General features: G+C 41.3%; 1 protein-coding gene across 1 annotated transcript in view; it reads right to left on the bottom strand.

The window, feature by feature from the left end:
* The window catches only part of CCKAR (cholecystokinin A receptor), a 148,179-nt gene that overhangs the window by 33,943 nt on the left and 90,891 nt on the right, over positions 1-23,345 (bottom strand). The window contains exon 4 of the mRNA XM_073646442.1: positions 6,106-6,224. Within this exon, the coding sequence (XP_073502543.1) occupies positions 6,106-6,224 (119 nt within the window). The remainder of the gene's footprint in view (positions 1-6,105; positions 6,225-23,345) is intronic.

Raw genomic sequence — 23,345 nt, 5'->3', positions numbered from 1 at the left:
CCGACACAACAGCTTTTTTTAACAGAGAGACATGAAAGACCGGATTAATTCTCCAGGAGGTAGGAACCTCCAACCTAACAGCAGATTGGTTGACAACCTGAAGCACCTTAAAGGGCCCTACAAACTTGGGACCCAATTTCTTAGAAGGAATCCTCAACCGCAGATTCCTAGAGGACAACCAAACCATGTCACCAACAGCGAACAAAACCTCCTGTCGTTTCCTATCAAAGTAGTCTTTAGATTTTCTGTTGGCCTCCTGAAGATTACCACGCACATCCGTCCAAACTCTTTCCAAATCACCGGAAAAATTCTCCTCCTCAGGCACGGCAGATCCCAACTTGGAGAACGACCCAAACGACGGATGTCTCCCAGAACAACAAAAAAAAGGCGAACAACCAGCAGAAGAAGATGTATGATTGTTCAGAGCAAATTCGGCAAGTGGCAGAAACTCAGACCACCCCTCTTGATTGTCTGCCACAAAACAACGCAAGAACTGCTCAACATCCTGGTTTTTCCTTTCTGTCTGGCCATTAGATTCAGGATGATATCCGGACGAAAACGACAAATGAATTCCCAACCTGTCACAAAAGGAACGCCAAAAACGAGCCACGAACTGAGGACCCCTATCAGAAACAATGTCAGTAGGAACGCCATGAAGTCTGACAATTTCCTTGACAAAGGCCTTAGCGAGAGTTTTAGCGCAGGGCAGTTTGACGAAGGGAACCAAGTGACACATCTTGCTAAAACGGTCCACGACCACCCAGATGACAGTAAAACCCTCAGAGGGGGGAAGGTCAGTTATAAAGTCCATAGCCAAATGTGTCCAAGGAGCACTGGGGACCTCCAAAGGACAAAGCAACCCCGCAGCAGGAGTATGTGAGAACTTAGATCTAGCACATATAGTACATTGGCGCACCCACTTAATGACTTCCTTCTGCCATCCAGGCCACCAAAAACTGCGACCCACCAGTCTCTTGGTCTCAGAGATTCCGGGATGACCTGCCAACCGAGATTCGTGACACTCAACAAACAAATCTCTCCTAAAGGTCCCAGGCACAAACAACCTCCCATGAGGAGTGTTAGATGGGGCATTCTCCTGAGCTTTAAGAATCTCATCTTCCAAAACGGAGTCTAAAGCAGCTATCACAACACCTTCTTGTAAAATGTTTTCCTCTTTCTCAGCACCGACTATGGGAGAAAAACTGCGAGACAAGGCATCTGCCTTAACATTCTTAGTACCAGGGATGTAAGTAACGGAGAAATTAAACCGCGAGAAAAACAGTGCCCACCTAGCCTGACGGGCATTCAGGCGCTTGGCAGCATCAAGATATATCAGATTTTTATGATCCGTAAGAACCTGAACGGGATATTCCGCACCTTCCAAGAAGTGGCGCCAGTGTTCAAATGCGAGTTTAATAGCCAATAATTCCCGATTACCAATATCGTAATTCAATTCAGTCTCCGAAAATTTTTTTGAAAAAAAGGCACAGGGATGTAATCCATCCCCGTTATCCTGAGACAATACTGCGCCAACCCCCACAGAGGAAGCATCAACCTCAACCAAAAACGGCCTAGTAACATCAGGCTGCATAAGGATGGGAGCAGAGGTGAACCTCTCTTTGAGATACACAAAAGCTTCAATGGCCTCAGAAGACCACTGAACCGCATCAGCACCTTTCCTGGTGAGATCAGTCAGAGGTTTGACAATACTAGAAACATTTTTTATGAATTTTCTATAGTAATTGGCGAAACCCAAAAACCTCTGTATCGATTTCAAACCAATAGGCCTAGGCCATTCCTGCACAGCCTGAACCTTAACCGGATCCATCTCAAAACCTTTGCTGGAGATAATGTAGCCCAAAAAACTAATTCTCTGTACAGCGAACTCACATTTCTCCAGCTTAGCAAAAAGCGAATTGTCCATTAATAACTGTAATACCTCACGCACGCTCCGCCAATGAGACTCCAGATCTGGCGAATAAATCAAAATGTCATCCAAATACACAACCACATTTTTACCGATCAAAGGTCTAAGGATGTCATTAATCAGATTCTGAAAAAATGCAGGAGCATTAGTAAGACCAAAAGGCATAACCAGATTCTCAAAATGACCCACAGGAGTGTTAAAAGCAGTCTTCCATTCATCACCCTCCTTCATGCGCAACAGATTGTATGCCCCCTTAAGGTCAATTTTAGAGAACCACTTGGCCCCCAATAACTGGTTAAACAGATCAGGAATCAATGGCAGTGGGTAAGGATTGCGTACCGTAATTTTGTTAATCTCACGAAAATCCAGACAAGGACGTAAACCGCCGTCCTTTTTTTTTACAAAAAAAAATCCAACCGCCACAGGAGACTTAGAGGGCCTAATGTGACCGGCGGCCAAGCTTGTCTGTATGTATTCCTCCAAAGCCTTCCTCTCAGGAATAGTAAGGTTAAATAAACGACTCTTAGGAAGAGTCGCTCCAGGGACAAATTCAATAGAACAATCATAGTCTCTATGGGGAGGCAAAACCTGCGATTCTTTCTCAGAAAAAACTCTCCAAAAATCCTGAATAGGAACAGGCAATTCTCCCCTATCCAAAGCTGCAATACGCCCGTTACAACACTTGTCATAACATTTATGGCTCCAGGATTTAATTTCACTGGTAGACCAATCCAGTACAGGATTGTGAAATTTTAACCAGGGCAAACCCAATATTACTGGAGAAGGCAAGTTATTCAACACTACCAAATCCAATTTCTCATGGTGAACACCATTAATAGTGAGAGGAAATTCACTGACCTTGAGAGTAATATTCTTCAAAGGGGAACCATCCACAGAAACCACAGCAATGGGGGATGATAAAGGTTCAGGTTTTAAATTGAGTTTTTCCACGAATCCCCCATCAATTACATTCAGTGTAGACCCGCAATCAACAAACACCCGAAATTCCATTAATTTTTCCTGAGCAATCGTGGAAGCAGCTAAAAATATACCCTTGGAATTTAAACAGGCAATACGGGCATGACTGACCATTTTTTTTTCTTTCTTCATACGAAGCTCACAGCCTTTAATCAAATGACCAGATTTTCCGCAATAGAAACACAAGCCTTCCGAAAAACGACGGTCTTTTTCTTGAGAGCGAGGTGCCACCGATCCAATCTCCATCGGTTCACCACTGTTAGTACACACATTATCATAACCAGAAACTGACATAGCAGAGGATTTGCTCTCATTAACCCTAGCACGCAGTCTTCTATCCACCCGTATAGCTAATTGCATAGCCTGTTGCAAATCCTCAGGTGTAGGATAAGCAATTAGCAGGTCTTTAACCCTTTCACTGAGCCCAGCAAGAAATAGACTTTTCAGAGCAGAATCGTTCCACCCTGTTTGAGTGGACCAACGACGAAAATGTGTACAATATTTTTCCACATTACCTGATCCTTGTTTTAAACGTCTCAACTCAGTCTCAGCTGATGCGACACGGTCAGGATCATCATATAATAGTCCCAAAGCAGAAAAAAAACTATCCACTGATCTGAAGCATGAATCACTAGGTTGCAAAGAAAAGGCCCACTCCTGAGGCTCTTTGCGCAAAAGTGACATTATGAACCCTACGCGCTGGGATTCATCCCCAGAGGACTTAGGTCTCAAACGAAAATACAATAAGCAAGCATTTTTAAATGAAAAAAATTCTCGGTGTTCACCAAAAAATAAATCCGGCAAACATACCTTAGGCTCCAAGAAATGTGCTCCAGGACAGTTACTCACGTGCTGACGGAGCTCGGCCACCTCCAGAGAGAGTCCCTGCAGGCGATGAGCCAAATCCTGAACCGACACCATGATGGAACAGAAAAATCTTTCCTTAGAGAATTTGCTGGCTGGACTTACTGTTATGTTCTGCTACCAAAGCTAAGGAAAGAGAGGAGATCTGTACCTACTATAGGACTCAGCTGAATCCCTACGATGTAACAGGGAACCTGATCCTGCGATCAGACCTGCTAAAGTCCTAATCTAGTCTGTACGGAGACCTATAGATGTGGGGAGGGAATCCCTACAAGTACTAAGGACTGGGAGGAATATGGGACACCTCCTAACAGAAATAGTAGCAGACAGACGAACAAACAAAATAGATAGAACATAGAGGTCCGTAGACCAAGCAAACTAACAGAGTTAGATACAGAGCACAGGCTAGCTAGAAAGTAGATATACAATGAAGTCCAGCAAAGCCAGAAGGGCGGAGCAGGATTAAATAGGCCAACAAGGTCATGTGACCAGCAAAGGAAAAAAAACCTAACAGCAAGGTTCTAACAGGAAGCGAATCTCACTTACCAAAATAATCCCATACGAATTATGCCTGACCTTTCTCGTCATACCCTGGCACAACAATCAGCACTTAGACATCTGCTGGATGTTCTGCGAAGTAATTTTCGCTGGGGTTTCCCCTTTTCCTTGACGGTCAGAAAATGATCACAGTCATTTGTCTTACGTTCGCTGGAGCATCTTCCCACATTCCTCACTGGCCTACACTGGTATCTAATTCATCGGGACCAGGAATCCGACAAGAGATATCAGATGACCCTGGAGTATCTACACCGGTACCTTCACATCACTCAGGATTACCTCCCAGAGTGAGGCACCAAGGGACCCGGGGACGTACCCAGAACTGTAGAAACACTACCTGACTATCCGATCACTGGAGGAATTACAGGGTCAAATCTCATGATGATTTATGACTTCTCTTTCTGGAATTCTAGATCTCGGCGTTGCTTGTAAACCCGTTAAGCCCATAACAAAAACTTATCTTCTATATATTGTTGCTGATTGCATTATTATTATCTTTATTTGTTAATAGGAGCAGCCCTTCAAAATGTCTAGCCTTTGTTACCCCCATATAAGGTGGGAGCCCTTGTCTTGTCCATTAAGGGCTTGCAATATCCCAAGCCGTATTGTTACCGAAATAGTGATTTTTGCTGAGTCATTGGATGTCAATAGACCCTCCATCACTTGAAGAATGGTTCGTGGAAATAGCTAGAGTTCACTGGATGGAATCCTTAATAGCCCAAACACAGGAAGAAATTACTAAAACAGCTGCTAAGCGGTACCATTGGGAAGCCTTTTTATCCTACTCTATGTATCTAAGTATGTTTAGATACCCTTTAACTGGTCCTTTGATTGCACTGTGATTAGCCTATATATTTTCTACATCCCTTAGTTTTCTTCTACTCCGTTGAAGATGAGCTCGGTCTCCCATAACTCTTACATTTTGTCTGTCCCGCAGACTTGTCCTCGTGGTCCCTAATTATTTTCTTCTCTCTCCTTTCTCTCTTAATTGTTTGTTTCATTTGCTAGTTAATAATCCACAAGTTGCCTACTCCGAGATGAAGTTTGTAACTAATTATCTGATGATATAGAGTTGATGCATCTTTCTTCGTCTCGTGATGGGCTTATCAGTGCAATATTACTTTGTAGATTTGAGTTGTCACATTTCTTTTTGCTTATGTTGCAATGCTAAATTCAATAAATCTTGAATTGAAAAAAAAAAAAAAAGTCCAAAGAGCCCAGACACAAGCGCACTGCAATACTTTACTCTTTCGGCAGGGCAGAGAAATACTCCTGCGCAGGAGCCTGATGGAGGACACTGTGTGCATTACAGAGGAAGCGTCTTCCACAGTTAAGAAGGACGACATCGTAAGAAGAAAGGAGGCGCCAGATCAAGACCAGAGACGCCCCTCAGACTGGACCGCCCCCTAGAGGAGTATTATAAAGGGTCTTTTTCTGGTCTTACAAGCCGAATTGGGGGCATATATATAGCATATTAGAATGCTGTATATGGGAGCTTACAGGTACTAGTCTCACCTCATATGGGTAAAACCTGGTGACAGGTTCCCTTTAATAGAAAAGTATACACTGTTTAATTTAGTGTTTAAAAAGCCCAACATATTGTACTCGTTGCATTATAATCATATTAGAATTCACCAAACACTCAATGTTTCTGTAATCTGTGCAGAGAAAAAGGTCATCGGCACGCGCTTCTATACCAATTACAGATCTCAATTCCAGAGGATGCATTATCCTATATCTAAACATACAGCACAACATTACTATGCAGATAGTGTTACCTTTCTTCTGATTGACATCAAACCGGATTCCTCTGTATAATTCCATAGAAATGAAGGCGTATGCTATAGTCATAACAATCCCAGGAACAAGGAAGAGGATTAACAGAAGAAAAATATACCTAAAATCATAAAGATAAGACACAGTCACATTGCATCCGAAGAGCTTATAAATTTATAAATGACTATGGCAATAATGAAAGATGTTCAAGTGGAAGATGCAGTAAAACATCAATATTTACATTTTTTATTAAATTACTGAGCATTCACACTCCGAAATCCTTCTTGTCGGTACTTTGTAGTTTAGTGGTAGAATTGTTTCAGCATTGGGCTCCTCAATTCTTATCTTAAAAGGGCAGCATCTAAATTAATTGTGAATTTTCTACCAGTTTCCTTTATTTTCTACAAGTACTGTGGTTTCCTCACACACTTCTAAAGCATACCAATGGTTTTCTGGAAGCCATCATCAGAAAATGACCTATTTTTTTAAAATCATGTTTTAGTATCAAATATATTTTTTAAACCTTTTTGATAATGTGTTTTATTTATTTTCCCATCAAAGCCTGTATTCAAAATAAAAAATAGAATCTTGCAATATTCACTTCCTGTTGGTTCAGGAAACAACACATGTACATTAGCCACAATCATTAGACCCCCCCCCCCCCAATCTTATCTGTTGTATTGAAGCATCTAATGAGTGTGTTCAAAAGTCAGTGTGAAGAGAATAACAGGGTCAGCTATGACATCGCCTATTGTCAATAGTGGACCCTTTCATTATTAGCTGTTTATAGAGATGTTACCGGCCATTGCCATGCTGTCTCTGATAACATGAAGCCTTGCTGAAAACACTTTCTGAAAGAACAAAAAGTGTGAGTCTAAAGAAAGCCTTGGTAGCCAGTGTGAAAATAGGAGGATTATTCTTTTTTTTCTTTTTTTTATATAAAGATCTGGAAAAAAAGATGGCCCAATTTTTTTTCAAATGACATTCAACGCAAAAACATTATTTATGCAATAGGTCATTTTCTGATGATAGCTTCCCTTTAGGCCAGGTGGTGTCCGCTCAATTGGCTGGTTGATGGATGCCGGGAGTTGGACCTCCATCGATATTGATGACTTATCCAGAAGAAAAGTAATCAGTATCCTCCAAATTTCCAGGAAAACCCTTTCAAAAGAACCTGTCGGCACATTTTTCCTGAAGAAAGTAGTGAAGAATTGATAAAGATGTTTGAAACTTCTATAGCTTTTCATTAAACAAAGAATAGCACCTACAGTAATTGTTCAAGCCAGACTAACCTTTTAAAGGTCACGAAATAACCTATCCCTAAACCACCACCATCATGTTTTACAGGATGATAATAGCTTTCTAAAAATGTCAATGCAATGGCTTTTTGAGTATTAAGAAAAAAAAATAAAGTATAAAACTAGTGCACCTTAGCTGTAAAGTCAAGGGGGTGATCTTAGTCTTTTACAATCATGTTGTCTTGACATTACTAGTGAGTTTTAGCAGAATCGTCCAGTGAATCGAGGTGTTCTGGCCCCTGGTTCATTCACTGTGCATACATAAGATGCCACTTAAAGAACCACTCCTCCCATCACAGTTTTTGTCCTCTTAATATATTGCAATTATCACATTATATAACACTGTGTACGTACAATTGCTTATTTTGCCCTTCAACACAGTTAATCCTTCTCTTTTCTCTGCTCTATGTAATATCAGGAAGTCTCTTTTACCTGTATTTATCATCCCCCCTTGCAACAGAAAGTGGTGGAACCACTGTGTCACAATCCAAGGAAAGTCTTGAGGAGCGAAACCAGGTACTATACCAGGACTGACCTTGGATGCATGGCAGCTGACCCCCAAAGGACAAGAAGCTGGAATGGCCAATAAGGGAAAGTTCAGTTGGTACAGGCAGGCACGACAGGAATCCAGGAGTGGCAGGCGCTGGCGGACACGTCTGGTAGACAGGTAGGCACAGGCAGATGCAGGAGGGTACAGCTGGTATACAGGTGTGCACAGGCAGGTGCAGGTGGGTATGGCTGGTATACAGTTGGGCACAGGCAGGTGCAGTTGGGTATGCCTGGAATACAGGTGGGCACGTGCAGGTGCAGGCAGGTATGGCTGGTATACAGGTGGCATGGCTGATGCAGGCAGATACGCTGAAAGGCACAAGCAAGGACAGGCAGGAACGAGGCAAGAACAAGCGGGTACGGGCAGACACCAGGGGGAACTAATGGCCACTGACAGGTACTATCAAACTGGGGACCTGAGAACTAGCAAGGGTGCAGGGAACAGACTAACAGCGTTACTCAGGCACCTCCCAACAGGTGGAGTTGCCTTAAATAATAAGTATCTCCCAGCCATTGGCACGGGACACTTTAGGATGGCGCGCGCTGTCCCTTTAAGAGGATGGGAGTGCGCGGGTGTCCTTAAGGAAAGTGCCCAGAGATCTGTGAGCCATGTGCAGACCCCGGGTAGCAGCAGGAGGAGGAGCGGGACGGAGGCCGCGGCGGTAAGTCAGTGTCTCTGCTGGCAGAGGGAGGAAACATGCAGAGACGCCGGCGCTACACCTCTTTTCACCTCCTGACCCAGCTGCTCCTTCCTACCCCCTGCCAGTGACTTTTGCAGTGACTTATGACTCATATAGGGAAAACTGACCTCCTGTTTCTACATAGAACTTAGAAGGATTCAGCTAGTCAGTTTTTAATCACACGATATCATAGACCTAATGGAAAAGAAAAGAATTAACTGGTAGAAAGGCAAAATGAGCAATAGTAAGCACACAGTGCTATATAATATGGGAACTGCAATATAGTAGGAGGATACAAATGTTGATGGGAGGAGGAGGAGTGCTTCTTTAAGTGGCATCTTATGTATGCACAGTGAATGAACCAGGGGCCAGTGCACCATGATTCACTGTTCTTCTTTAAGCTGGCTTGTATCGCCAGACCTTTTTGATTCTGGCCTAGTCTAGGTTTGCCCTCTTGACTCTTTACAGGTAGAACAGGTTGTTTTTTTAGTTTTTTTATGTTTCAAAGTCCATTACATCTTTGGGAAGCTATCACCATTCTCACTCTAGAGGCTGTTTAGGAATGGTATATGCGATGACAAGTAGTAGAGATCAATGGGGCGACTGAGTTGCATCACAACAGGATTCTTTTTTTTATCTTTTAGCCCATTTTGAGCTTTTTTTAAGAACAATTTTTCTTTCTTTATTGGCCAACCTCTTTAAATCTAAAGATTGAGGAAAACATATCAAATCTCTTTAATTTTTAATCCATTTACACACTTTAACCGAAGGGTACCAACAATTTTGTGCATGTGTGTAAACATGTTTGTTTCTGTATAGGAATTATAACATGAAATATTTATGTAAGAAAAATTCTATATAATTAGGAAGGAATGAAATAAATCTTAGGGTACGTGCCCACGATCAGGCTATAGCAGCGTTTTGGAAGCAGCCTATTTTCGCTGCTTCCAAAACGCTGTATTCTAATCACACAGCTAAATCCATATGTGTTCATTGAACAATGCGGACTTATCGCATCCTATACATTCTATTGGGGAAATTTTTGTTGCGGAGGCCAGTGTCTCCGCAAATGAAATTGGCATGCTGTGGCTCATAAATCCGTGCCGCGGGTGAGTCTATGCAGCGCCAAATAGAAGCACAGTGGGCATGGGATTTCTATAAATCCATCCACTTTGCTTGTAATATAGAACGCAGCGTTTTGGACGCAGCACAGGCAAGCTACATCCAAAACGCTGCCATTCCTGATCGTAGGCTTGCAGCCTTACACTGTATAGTTACAAGAGCTGAATGTTACATTTAGACTAAAACTCCTGTATATACAGTACATTATGCAGAAACACTTTTTAGAATCTTAGGAGATGTTCACTTGCATATTTTGAAATTATTTTAGCAAGAGGTATAGCTTTTGGAGGGTAGACATATAGGGAGAGCAAAAGGGGCAGACTGTCTTGAATGCCTGTTGTTTTCTCAGGCACTGTTCCAGTAACCGGTACAGTTCTAGTATGGTTTTTATTGGAGGCCAAGTCCCCTACAACATTATATAGCCCATTTAAAATGCATTTTGGAATGTGATGAACTCCCTTGAAACACTCCTGATAGTGTTTTTAGATACTGTCTAATAATGAAGAATCCCAACATCAAGCATAAGAAGCCTTTTGACAGTACTTCTTTTTGGGAGGCTTCTTTAGCGACCTGAAGCTTTGCCAACTCTTTCAGGAGTTTTTCTTGGAACCTTCCAGATGTTTAATCTGCATGAACAAATGTGAATCTAAACATAAATTTATAATATATTAACCAAAGGCAAAGTGGCGTAATATTACAGCACTCGCATTGTGCGGGTTCAGGAGCTGAGCTCGTAGCATCAGCAACAGGTATCAACTGTATGTTACTGCTGCAATTGGCATCTAAGTGGTTGCCATAGTAATTATCAGCACCATCTGTCAATCAAAGGTCTAACAATGGCCTCCAGGCTTGCCATCTATGGAATCCTATTAGACCTTGGCAGCAACCGGTTCTAATAGGCCGTGCGTCAGTGTAAAACTGTGTAATTATATACACTTCACTTAGGGTATTACACTAGTGATTAAACAGTTAAATGTTATTTTTTATTTATTCTCACTATAAGAAATTTAAAAAACAAAATCTGTTTAGGAAAAATAAAAAAAAAACATACAGAAATAAAATGTAAGTAGACCTATTTTTTTTCTTTCTGTGACAAAGTCCCTTATTGCAAGGAATGACATCTTTAGAAAATTAATAGTGAAAAAAAATGAACACCACTGTTTGTAAAAGCACGAACCATAAATCTGGAATGTTTCCAATCTTAACCCTTTCACCCGAAAGCCTGTTTTCCTTACCAGGCCAATTTTTTCAATTGTGACCACTGTCACTTTATGAGGTAATAACTCTGGAACGCTTCAACGGATCCTGGTAATTCTGACACTGTTTGTTCCTGACATATTGTACTTCCCCAGAGTGGTAAAATTTACTTGATATAACTGGTGTTTATTTGTGAAAAAATCTGAAATCTGGAGAAAATTTTTAAAATTTTGCAATTTTCAAACTTTTCATTTTTTTGCCCTTAAATCAGAGAGCTATGTCACACAAAATAGTTACTAAATAACATTTCCCACATGTCTACTTTACATCAGCACAATTTTGGAAACATTTTTTTTTGTTAGGAAGTTATAAGGGTTAAAAGTTCACCAGCGATATCTCATTTTTAGAAAATACCCAGAAGTGACACCATTCTAAAAACTGCACCCTTCAAGGTGCTCAAAACCACGTTAAAGAAGTTTATTAACCCTTCAGGTGCTTCACAGGAATTAATGGAATGTGGAAGGAAAAAATAAACATTTAACTTTTTTTTACAACAATTTTACTTTAAACCCATTTTTTTTTACTTTCACAATGGTAACAGGAGAAAATGGATCCCAAAATTTGTTGTGCAATTTCTCCTGGGCACACAGATACCCAATATGTGGGGGGAAACCACTGTTTGGGCGCACGGCAGGGCTCGGAAGGAAAGGAGCGCCATTTTTTAATGTTAAATTTGCTGGCATAATTAGTGGACGCCATGTCGCATTTGGAGAGCCGATGATGTGCCTAAACAGTAGAAACCCTTCACAAGTGACACCATTCTGGAAACTAAATCCCTCAAGGAACTTCTATAGATGTGTGGTGAGCACCACAAACCCCTAGGTGCTTCACAGAAGTTTAGAACATTGAGCGTTGAAAATAAAGAAATCACATTTTTGTACAAAAATGTTTTTTTTTAGCCCCATATTTTGCATTTTCACTAGGGTAACAGGACAAATTGCATCATAAAATTTCTTGTGCAATATCTGAGTACGTAGATAATCAATATGTGGAGGAAAACTACTGTTTGGGCGCACGGCAGGGCTTTGAAGTGAAGGAGAGCCATTTGACTTTTTGAATGAAAAATTTGCAGGAATAATTAGTGCACGCCATGCTGCGTTTGGAGAGCCCGTGATGTGCCTAAACAGTGGAAACCCCCCACAAGTGACACCATTTTGGAAGCTAGGCCCCGCAGGGAACTTATTTAGATGTTAGATTTTGAGCACCTTGAAATCCCAGGTGCTTCACAGAAGTTTATAACGTTGAGCAGTGAAAATAAAAAAAATAAAAAAGAATTTGCTGCAAGAATATTTTTTAGCCCCAAATTTAGCATTTTCACAAGTATAACAGGACAAAATGGACCCCAAAATTTGTTGTGCAATTTCTCCTGAGTATGCAGATACCCCATATGTGGTCAAAAACTACTTTTGAGGCACAGTGCAAAACTCAGATAGGAAGAAGCGCGATATTGGAGTTCAGATTTTGTTGGACTGGTTTGAGGGTGCCATGTCACAATGGTAGAGCAACCTGAAGTGCCAGATCAGCCGAACCCCCTATAAATGACTCCATTTTACAAACTTCATCTCTTAATGAATTCATCTAGGGGTGCAGTGATCATATTGACACCACAGGTGGACCACAGAATTTTATAATATTGGATAGTGAATAAAAAAATAATTATATTTTTACCATCAAAATTTTGTTTGAGCCCCATATTTTACTTTTCACACTGGGAAATGGGTAAAAATGGCACCAAAATTTGTCCCACAATTTCTGATGAATTTAGAAATACCCCATATGTCGCTGTGCAGTACTGCTTAGCCATACAGCGAGACTCGGGAGGGACGGAGCGTTTTTTTCCTCCTGGAGAGCAGATTTTCCTAGAATAGTTTGAAGACTCCATATACAGAGCCCCTAAGTGCTAAAAGAGCAGAATCACACCTCAAGTGACCCCATTTTGGAAATTATACCCCTTTGTGAATTTATCTACAGGTGTAGTGACGATTTTGACTCCATGGGTGTTTTCCAGAAACAAGCAGCAGTGGATGTTGCTAAGTGAAGATTGCAAACTGCCGTTGTAGTGACTAAAACATTGTAGTGGCCAGTCCGTCATGCCCAGCTCGTGCTTCTGGAGACATACACCCATAAATTTGGCAGGCTCTCATCGCTACAGGAATGCCAAACATGTGAACGCTAATGGTTTAGGCACAATGTGAAGTTCAGAAGGGAGGAGGACATTTGGATTTGGGAGTACAGAATTTTCTGGATTTCTTTTGGAGGTGCCATTTTGTTTTTCCAGATCCTTTGTGCTACCAGTAACGTGGAAGCCCCCTATATTTCCTTTAACAGATGATGAATCTGAGTGCGGACTTGCTTTTTTTGAGATTGGAGTTGAAGCTTTTATTGGGAATATTTTACATAACATTTGGGATCACATTTATCCTGTGCTCTACACTGAGCACTTATATCGGCGTTTCCATCTACCGTATTTTTCGGACTATAAGGCGCACCGGATTATAAGGCGCATTAACAAAAAAACTCTGCTGAAACGTTTTGGTCCATATATAAGGCGCACCGGACTATAAGGCGCATTAAATTAAACAAGGCTCAGACCGTAAATCAAATTTTATTTAACTCTTTCACAATAGCTGCAAATCAATACATTTGCTTTTTCAGTTCATTCTTCTACCACAAATCCATCAAACTCTTCATCTTCAGTGTCAGAGTTTAATAGCTGGGCGATTTCGGCATCAAGCATGCTCGGGTCCTCCTCATCATTATCCGAGTCGGTCTCGCCGCTGATGTTTAGCTCTTCTTCAGTGATAATTCCAGACTCCCTGAAAGCTCGGATGACACTGGAGACTGATACCTTCTCCCAGGCATCCACGATCCACTTGCACATAGTGGCATAACTCGCCCGGCGTTGCCTCCCGGTGTTGGTGAATGTGTGGTCCCCTTCTGTCATCCAATGCTCCCATGCAGCTCTCAATTTAACTTTAAAAGACCTGTTGATGCCAATATCTAGTGGCTGGAGCTCCTTGGTTAATCCACCCGGAATGACGGCAAGCTCCGAATTAGTTTTCTTCACTTGGTCTTTGACAGCTTCGGTCAGATGGGCGCGCATAGAGTCACAGACCAATAGGGATGGGGATCTGTGAAAAAAGCCATCCGGTCTCCTGACGTAGACCTCCCTCAGCCACTCACTCATCTTCTCCTCGTCCATCCAGCCCTTTGGATTAGCCTTGATGATGACACCAGCAGGAAACTGTTCCTTTGGCAAAGTCTTCCTCTTGAAAATGACCATGGGTGGTAGTTTCTGGCCATTAGCCTGACAGCCGAGAACTACAGTGAAAGATGACTTCTCGTTTCCTGTGGTACGTATAGATACCGTATTGGTCCCTGTTTTCTCAACAGTACGGTTTACGGGGATGTCAAAAGTGAGGGGGACCTCATCCATGTTAGTGATGTGTTCTGGTTGGATCTTCTTTTCATTTATTTTGGTTATACAGTAGGTGCGGAAAATGGCCAGCTTCTCTTCATAATCCTTTGGCAGTTGCTGGCAGACAGTAGTTCTGGTGCGGATAGAGAGATTACGCCTTTTCATAAAACGAAAGCACCATGAAGGACCTCCTCGAAAGTCCTTGATCTCCATGTCGCGTGCTATCACTGTGGCTTTTAGGCGAATAGAGACAGTGGAGACGCTTCTACCTGCGGCTCTTTGTTCGATAACCCACTGTTCTATTTTGTCCTCCAAATGTGGCCATCTTGCTTTGTTTCCTCGGAAACTCAGTTTGGTCTTCTTTCCCTGGCGTAGGGCATCTTCTTGTTTCCTCCACTTACGCACCATAGATTCATTTATGTTGAATTCTCTTGCAGCTGCTCTATTTCCATGCACTACTGCATGACTTATAGCTTTAAGCTTAAAATCTGCATCATAAGCATGTCTCTTAACAGGAGGCATTTATGGGGTAGTCGGTATAGAAACTTAAGCACGGGGCTCCTGCGCACAGAGCTGTATGTGTCACCGCGCTCAGTGAGGATCCTGACTACGGTGGCCGTATTGCTTAAGCCAGGTGCGGGTCCATATATAAGGCGCACCGGACTATAAGGCGCACTTTTGATTTCTGAGAAAATTCTGAGATTATATGTGCGCCTTATAGTCCGAAAAATACGGTAAATCTCTGAGTGACGTGATTCAGATGAAACCCCCGAGAGATCCATTCACTATAATGAGGCAGCAGAGTTACTCAGGTCTCCATCTGGCCTCTGTTCAGCGTCGTCCTTTTCAGAAGTGCACAAAATTGTGGCCAACGGCACTTTTATGCATGCCTAATAAGAAGACAGACACCGCCGGATCACAGGCCAGACGGCATCCACAGTGGCTCCATCTTCCTCATTATATGTACTCTTCCACCGGGGATTCCGTCTGAATCGCATATTTCAGAGATTTTTCATGGAAACCCCGGTATAAACGCTCAGCGCAGATCGCAGGATAAATGTGAGTTGTGCCTTACAGTGATCTTTTGGAGGCAGAATGAACAAAGCAACAGAAGATGAAGAATTAGTTTTATTTATTTTTTACGCCATTCCTCGTGTGGTGTAAGTGATTAGACGACTTTATTCTTCGGGTCGGTGTGATTACAGCGATACCAGATTTATATCTGGTTTTTATGATTGTCAGATGTCACACACTAAAAGACGCTTTTTATTGTAAAAATTAGTTGACGTTTTTATTGATATCTATTCGGGCAAATTACTTCTTTTCATCGCTTTCTATCCTATTTTTTGAGAGGCAGAATGAACAAAAACCAGCAATTTAGAAATATTTTGGGGTTTTTTTTTTATGCCTTTCCGTGTGTGGTAAAATTGATAAGGCAGCTTTATTCTTTGGGTCAGTACGATTACAGGGATACCACATTTATATCGTTTTTTTATGTTTTGGCGCTTTTACACAATAAAAATTATTTTATAGAAAATATAATAATTTTTGCATTGCTTCATTCTGAGAGCTGTAACTTTTTTATTTTTCTACTGACTGAGCTGTATGGCAGCTTGTTTTTTGCAGGACAAGATAACGTTTTCAGCAATACTATTTTTATTTAGATTTGTCGTTTTGATTGGGTCTTATTCCACTTTTTGTTCGGTGGTATGATGACTTAGTTTTTTTGCCTTGTTTTTCATTTATATTTTTTACGGTGTTCACTGAAGGGGTATCGTTTTACGGCGATACTAAATATGTATACTTTTTTGTATTTATTGAATTAATATTTTCTATTGGTTCCTTATTTTGTGATTTTTTTTTTTTTATTATTTTATTAACATTTTTTTTACTTTATTACATTGTCCCAACTTTTCCTGTCCTGATCACTGATCTAATGCTCTGCAGTGCATTAAATCAGTGTCTGACAGGCAGGAAGGAGGCATCTCAGCTCCTGCTCTCGGAGCAGGTGCTGAATGGCCACCTTCATGCAGGACCCTGAAGGACCATCTTGGGACCGGGGGGGTCACCATGGAGACTACCAGTACAACGCGATCGCATTGCGTTGTGCGGATGGAAGGAGACAGGGAGCTCACTCTTTGTGCAATGCCCTGCAATGTCGCTGTCACTATTGACAGAGGCATCACAGGGGTTAAACGTCTGCGATCGGTGCTAGCACTGATCGTGGGCATTGCTGCAGGGTGTCAGCTCTCACATAAAGCTGAAACCTGCACTCAATCACGGCGGCACTCACCGTGAGCCCGCGGGAATGCAACTCCTGCAGCGCCATATATATACGGCGCAAGTTGGGAAGGGATTAAAAGGGTTGTCCGGTCCAAACCGATAAGTCTGCAGTCACTATGTGACTATAGACTTATGATTTCCCCAGCGCACACACTATGTACTATGGGGATTTGCAGGTTTCTGATCCGGGAACGGCGGTGATATATGTGATATACATACTCCCGGCCAGAACCCGACTAGTGGGAGCGGCCTCGCTCCATACACTTGTATTGAGCGAGGCTTCACCTACTAGTTGGCCATGCCCACTGGATGGCTGCGTCATTAGACAGGGTGCGGTTTCACTCAATGCAAATGTATGGAGCGAGGCTGCGTCCACTGGATGGGCTCTGGCCGGGAGTACACATAACGCATATGTACCTACCTGTCCCAGCCCAGATACTGGCAAATCTTCGCAGCGCACGGTGCGTGCGCTGGGAGGGTTCATAAGTCTGCAGTCACATTGAGTGACTGCAGACTTATCATTTTGAACCAGACAACCCCTTTAACCCAACTGGTGAACGCTGAAATAAAAAAGCACCTTTTTGTTCGGACACCTTTGCTCAGAAATCTTAAATAAAAAGATTGAAAAGTCACATAAACCCCAAAATTATACAAAAAAATAAATAAATAAACCCTGATACATCCTAGTCAACAAAAAAAAAAGTTATCGCTCTTAGTAATATGGCGACAGAAAAAGCTATTTTTTTAAATGGTATTTTTTTGTAAAAAATAAAGGGGGCAAAGAAACCACATGCGCAGCTGGTTCATCTTTACTAGTGCCATCGGGTGCAGATGGCCAAATTGCCCAGCAAATACAGTGGATATAAAAAGTCTACACACTCCTGTTAAAATGCCAGGTTTTTGTCATGTAAAAAAATCATACCATGAAAAATAATTTCAGAAGTATCTCAGATAAGGGGGGGAGAACATACCATTGGTATAGCCTCTGTAGCTGCACAGGGGCCCAAGAGGTAAGAGGGGCCCAATTCCATCACCAAAGAAGGTAGACTTGTGCATTATGATGAGCTATTGGACTGCAAAGGGCCCACCCATACATCGGAGCCTCTTCTGTCTGTGTCCGCCACTAATCTATGAAAACATAGGAGCGTTTGTTGACAACGCGTTTCAAGAGAAGAATGCCTTCTATGTCGAGGGGCTATGACCTAAAGTTACAACTAAATTAAAGGGGTTGTCCACTACTAGGACAACCCCGTCTCAATCAGAGAGCAGCCATAGCCCTGACTTCCTGTTGATTTTCAATACGTCTGAAGGCGCGGATATTGACGCCAGTACTGAACTGGCGCAGGCCTCGGGTGACGGCACAACCTCGCGTGAGTCCCGGGACATCGAGTGCGGACACCGCTGAAATGGCACCAACATCGGTGTGAGCATAAGTGTTTTTATACTAATGGAGCAAACATTCAGATTGAGAAAAGGTTGTCCTAGCAGTGGACAACCCCTTTAAAGCTGCATTATACTGAAAGATAATAACCCTCGATACACGATTATCTTTTAGGCTGTCGATTGCAAAATGCGCATTTATCAAATGATTTTTTGAACAGTGGAAAAAGTTACCGTTAAGTTAAGTTTTACCGATCGGCAGTTGTTTAGTGCTGCCGGTTGGTCAGTGCAAACAGACTCTCAGTCATTAAGAGGTTAAAAAATATACAAATCTATATTTATATTGATGTACATTGATAACATGCAAACATAAACTAATAGGATGCCCCAGGAAATTAAAAAGTGGCTAAATCACTTGGAATAATGCAATAAACTTCTACATACTATAGAGAGAATTGGAAAAATTCATTGCGGCTGCTGTACTTTACTTAATCCTGAATGGCACAAATACTAGTTGTACCTCAACTAAGTCATGAAGGCACGGCACATCCTAATAATATGAAATAACATTAAACTGCCTGAAAATTCCATTAATTTCCTGATTAATAGTCTTAATAGATTGAGAAACAGGCTGCTTTTACAAAGGGACCCTCCTAATAAAAGTAGATTGTTCAGAATAGACCAGCCTTTAGATGAATGAAAAAAAATAGACACATTCATTAAAAAAATAAGCCATGATAATCAAACCGGATTTGATTATGTTTTGATGTTTTGTAGTTTCATATTTATTTTTTTATTTGTATAGAATTATTGCAAACAAAGGACAAAAAGACAGCACTCCGGGATGCTTCAAGTAAGAAAAGGATAAAGGATTATTTGCCCACTGTATGCAACATTTTAGCTCCAATAGAGCCTCTGCTGGAATTGAAACACTCCATACAATGGGCGAATAATCCTGCATTTTTTGCACTTCAAGCACCCCAGAGTGATGTATTTTTGTGCTTTGTGGATAGAGGTCTCATATCCAGTGACCTGTTGTTTGCATTGACTGATATTCACTGTGCCTTGGTGATTGCTCTACTTTATTTTCTTCTAATTAAATGGAACGTGTTATCAGATTCATGCTGCCCAAACCACAGGCAGCATGAAACAGACACTGGTTGGGGACTATTGGACTCGGCTGACTAGTCTGATGTGGTCCCTTTTCTTTAGGGCTCGTTCACACGACCATATTTTCGGTCTGAGGGCTGACCATGAAAAAAAGCACACTGCACTAGGACCAATGTTAATCAAAGGGGCAGTGCAGATGAATGATTGTTTTCATTGACTGAATCTGCATGTGAAAAGAATGGCATCATGCACCAGTTTCTTACGTAAATCGGATGAGGCTCACACATTCAAGTTTATGGGTGTGTAAAGAAAAAGTCAGATGACATACGAAGCCATATAGCATCCAATTTATACGGATACATTGCAATTCTGTAGCATAGGAAACTATAAATGGTCTTGTAAATGATTAATAGCTGCTGCTGCATGATTGCATGTGATAACAATCGCCTCAAAGCTTTTCATCGCCAATGGACATGTTGGATATTATTTAGTGAGGGGAATGACCTGGCAATCTGGTTGTCAGAAAATAATACTTAAAATAGAATGTCGTGGTAGATGTGGTCTCCTCTGAAGTGCTGGTTTCAATAAGTCGTGCTTTTGTTTCTTTTTTCTTTTGTCCCCCCCACCGCCTTTTCCTTTCCATTCTTTGTCTTTCCACCTTCATTTCTTCTTTGCATTCCTCTAGCATACGCATAATTATTTGATTCACGTAAGAGCTTATATTAGTACCTCATCAAGCTGATTATACTCACATTCCAATTGCAAAACAATAACTTATTAACTATTTTTTTTATTGTCATTATTGAACGTAATTGGAATGTTCTGCTCTCACATCAAAGTTGTTAAAACCCAATTAAAATATTTAAAGTAAAAAATAGTTGTTGCTCCGGATTATAGAGATGATAACTGACAAAAAAATGAAGTTTTCTGGATGAAACTCTGAACGAGTTTTTATACCGAATATCTGTCCGAGGAAAAAAAAAATCACTGCATGCCCAAGTTTGATTCGATATTCTGATCGCACTTGGCCATGCAAGTTAACCCCTTTACCCCAGAAGGCTGTGTGCAAGTTAATGACCAAGCCAAATTTTACAATTCTGGCCAATGTCACTTTATGAGGTAATAACTCTGGAACGCTTCAACGGATCCCACTGATTCTGAGAAAGTTTTTTCATGACATATTGTACTTCATGATAGTGGTAAAATTTATTTGATATGACTGGCATTTATTTGTGAAAAAAAATCGGAAATTTGGCAAAAATTTTGAAAATTTTGCAATTTTCAAACTTTGAATTTTCATGCCCTTAAATTAGAGAGATATGTCACACAAAATAGTTAATAAATAACATTTTCCATTTAACCACACTGAGCCACAGCAACGCGTGGCCGGGTACAGTTAGTTGTTAATAAATAACATTTCCCACATGTCTACTTTACATCAGCATAATTTTGTAACCAAAATTTTTTTTTGTTAGGAAGTTGTAAAGGTTAAACGTTGACCAGCGATTTCTCATTTTTACAACAAAATTTACAAAACCATTTTTTTTTTACGGACGAAATCACATTTAAAGTGACTTTGAGGGGCCTTTATGACAGAAAATACCCAAAAGTGACACCATTCTAAAAACTGCATGCCTCAAGGTGCTCAAAACCACATTCAAGAAGTTTATTAACCCTTCAGGTGCTTCACAGGAATTTTTGGAATGTGGAAGAAGCCAATGAACATTTAAATTTTTTCCCCAAAATTTTACATTAGACCCACATTTTTTTATTTTCACAAGGGTAAAAGGAAAAAATGGACCCCAAAATGTGTTGTGCAATTTCTCCTGAGCACGTCGATACCCCATATGTGTCGGAAAACAATTGTTTTGACGCACAGAAGAGAAGGAGTGCAATTTGACTTTTTGAATGTAAAATTTGCTTGAATAATTAGCAGATGCCATGTCGCATTTGGAGAGCCCCTGATGTACCTAAACAGCGAAAGCCCCACACAAGTAACACCATTTTGGAAACTAGACCCTCAGGGAACTTATCTACATGTGTAGTGAGCACCTTGAACCCCCAGGTGCGTCAAAGAAGTTTATAACATTGAGCCGTGAAAATAAAGAAATCAAATTTTTCCACAAAAATGATGTTTTTAGCACCACATTTTGCATTTTAACTAGGGCAGCAGGAGAAATTGAACAATGAAATTTGTTGTGCAATTTCTCCTGTGTACACTGATACCCCATATGTGGGGGAAAACCACTGTTTGGGTGAGCAGCATGGCTTGGTAGGGAAAAAGCGCCATTTGAGTTTTTGAATGTAAAATTTGCATGAATAATTAAGGGCGCCATGTCACGTTTGGACAGCCCCTGATGTGCCTAAACAGTGTAAACCCCCCACAAGTGACACTATTTTGGAAACTAGACCCCTCAGGGAACTTATCTAGATGTGTGGTGAGCACCTTGAACCCCCAGGTGCTTCACAGAAGTTTATAACATTGACCAGTAAAAATAACATTTTCACATTTTTCCCACAAAAATGTTTTTCAGACCGAAATTTTGCATTTTCATAAGGGTAACAGGAGACATTGCACCATACCATTTGTTGTGCAATTTCTTCTGAGTAAGTTGGTACCCCATATGTGGGGGAAAACCACTGTTTTGGCGCACGGCATGGCTCGGAAGGGAAAGAGCGCCATTTGACATTTGAACATAAAATTTGCTTGAACAATTAGCAGACGCCATGTCGCATTTGGAGAGCCCCTGATGTGCCTAAACAGTGTAAATTCCCCACAATTGACTCCATTTGGAAACTAGACCCCCTCAAGGAATTTATTTAGATGTGTGGTGAGCACCTTGAACCCACAGGCGCTTCATGGAATTTTACAACGTGGATCTGTAAAAATGATGAAAATATATTTTTCCCACAAAAATGTTGTTTTAGCCCCAATTTTTTCTTCGGATAGCAGGAGAAAATGAACCCCAAAATTTGTTGTGCAATTTCTCCCGAGTACGCCGATACCCCATATGAGGTTGAAAACTACTTTTGATGCACAGTGGAAAGCTCAGAAGGGAAGGAGCACCATGTTGGAGTTCAGATTTTGCTGGACTGGTTTGAGTGTGCCATGTCACATTGGCAGAGCCCCTGAGGTGTCAGAACAGCAGACCTCCCATAAAAGACCCCATTTTACAAACTACACCTTTCAATTAATTCATCTAGGGGTGATGTGAGCATATTGACACCACAGTTGGACCACAGAATTTTAAATATTGGGTAGTGAATAAAAAAAAATTACATTTTTACCACCAAAATTTTGTTTTAGCCCCACATTTTACATTTCCACCCTAGGAAATGGGTAAAAATGGCACCAAAATTTGGCTCACGATTTCTACTGAATGTAGAAATACCCCATATGTGGCTGTACAGTACTGCTTAGCCATATGGCGAGACTCGGGAGGGACAGAGTGCTATTTGCCTCCTGGAGAGCAGTTTTCTAGAATAGTATGCGGACTCCATATACAGAGCCCCTAAGTGCTAGAATAGCAGAATCCCCCCTCAAGTGACCCCATTTTGGAAATTATACCCCTTTGTGAATTTATCTACAGGTGTAGTGACGATTTTGACTCTGGGTCTTTTCCAGAAGCAAGCAGCAGCGGATGTTGCTGAGTGAAAATTGCAAACTGCCATTGTAGTGACCAATACACGTTGTAGTGACCAGTACGTTGTGCCCAGCTCGTGCTTCTGGAAACAAACACCTGTAAATTAAGCGAGCTCTCATTGCTACAGAAATGCCAAACGTGGATGCTAACTGCAGTTTAGGCACACACTGGAGCTCAGAAGGGAGGGGGGCATTTGGATTTGGGAGTGCAGAACTTGCTCAATTTCTTTGGGGGAGCGATGATCAATGGTGCTTTTCCAGAGCCTTTGTGCTACCGGTAATGTAGAAGCTCCTATATTTCCGATAACAGATGATGGACCTGAGTGGGAACTTGCTTTTCTTTGTGGAATGAGTTGAAGCTTTTGTTGGGAACATTTTACATAACATTTGGGATCACATTTATCCTGCGCTTTACGCCGAGCACTTATAACGGGGTTTCCATCCAAATCTCCAAGTGACGTGAAAGACCCATTCACTATAATGAGGCAGCAGAGTTGCCCTG

Source organism: Phyllobates terribilis, unplaced genomic scaffold (assembly GCF_046119375.1).
Source record: "Phyllobates terribilis strain yellow unplaced genomic scaffold, ASM4611937v1 Scaffold_1__5_contigs__length_1240528914, whole genome shotgun sequence".
NCBI classification, from domain to species: domain Eukaryota; kingdom Metazoa; phylum Chordata; class Amphibia; order Anura; family Dendrobatidae; genus Phyllobates; species Phyllobates terribilis.
Note: the sequence above shows the minus strand (reverse complement) of the source record. Positions and strands in the feature narration are given on the sequence as shown.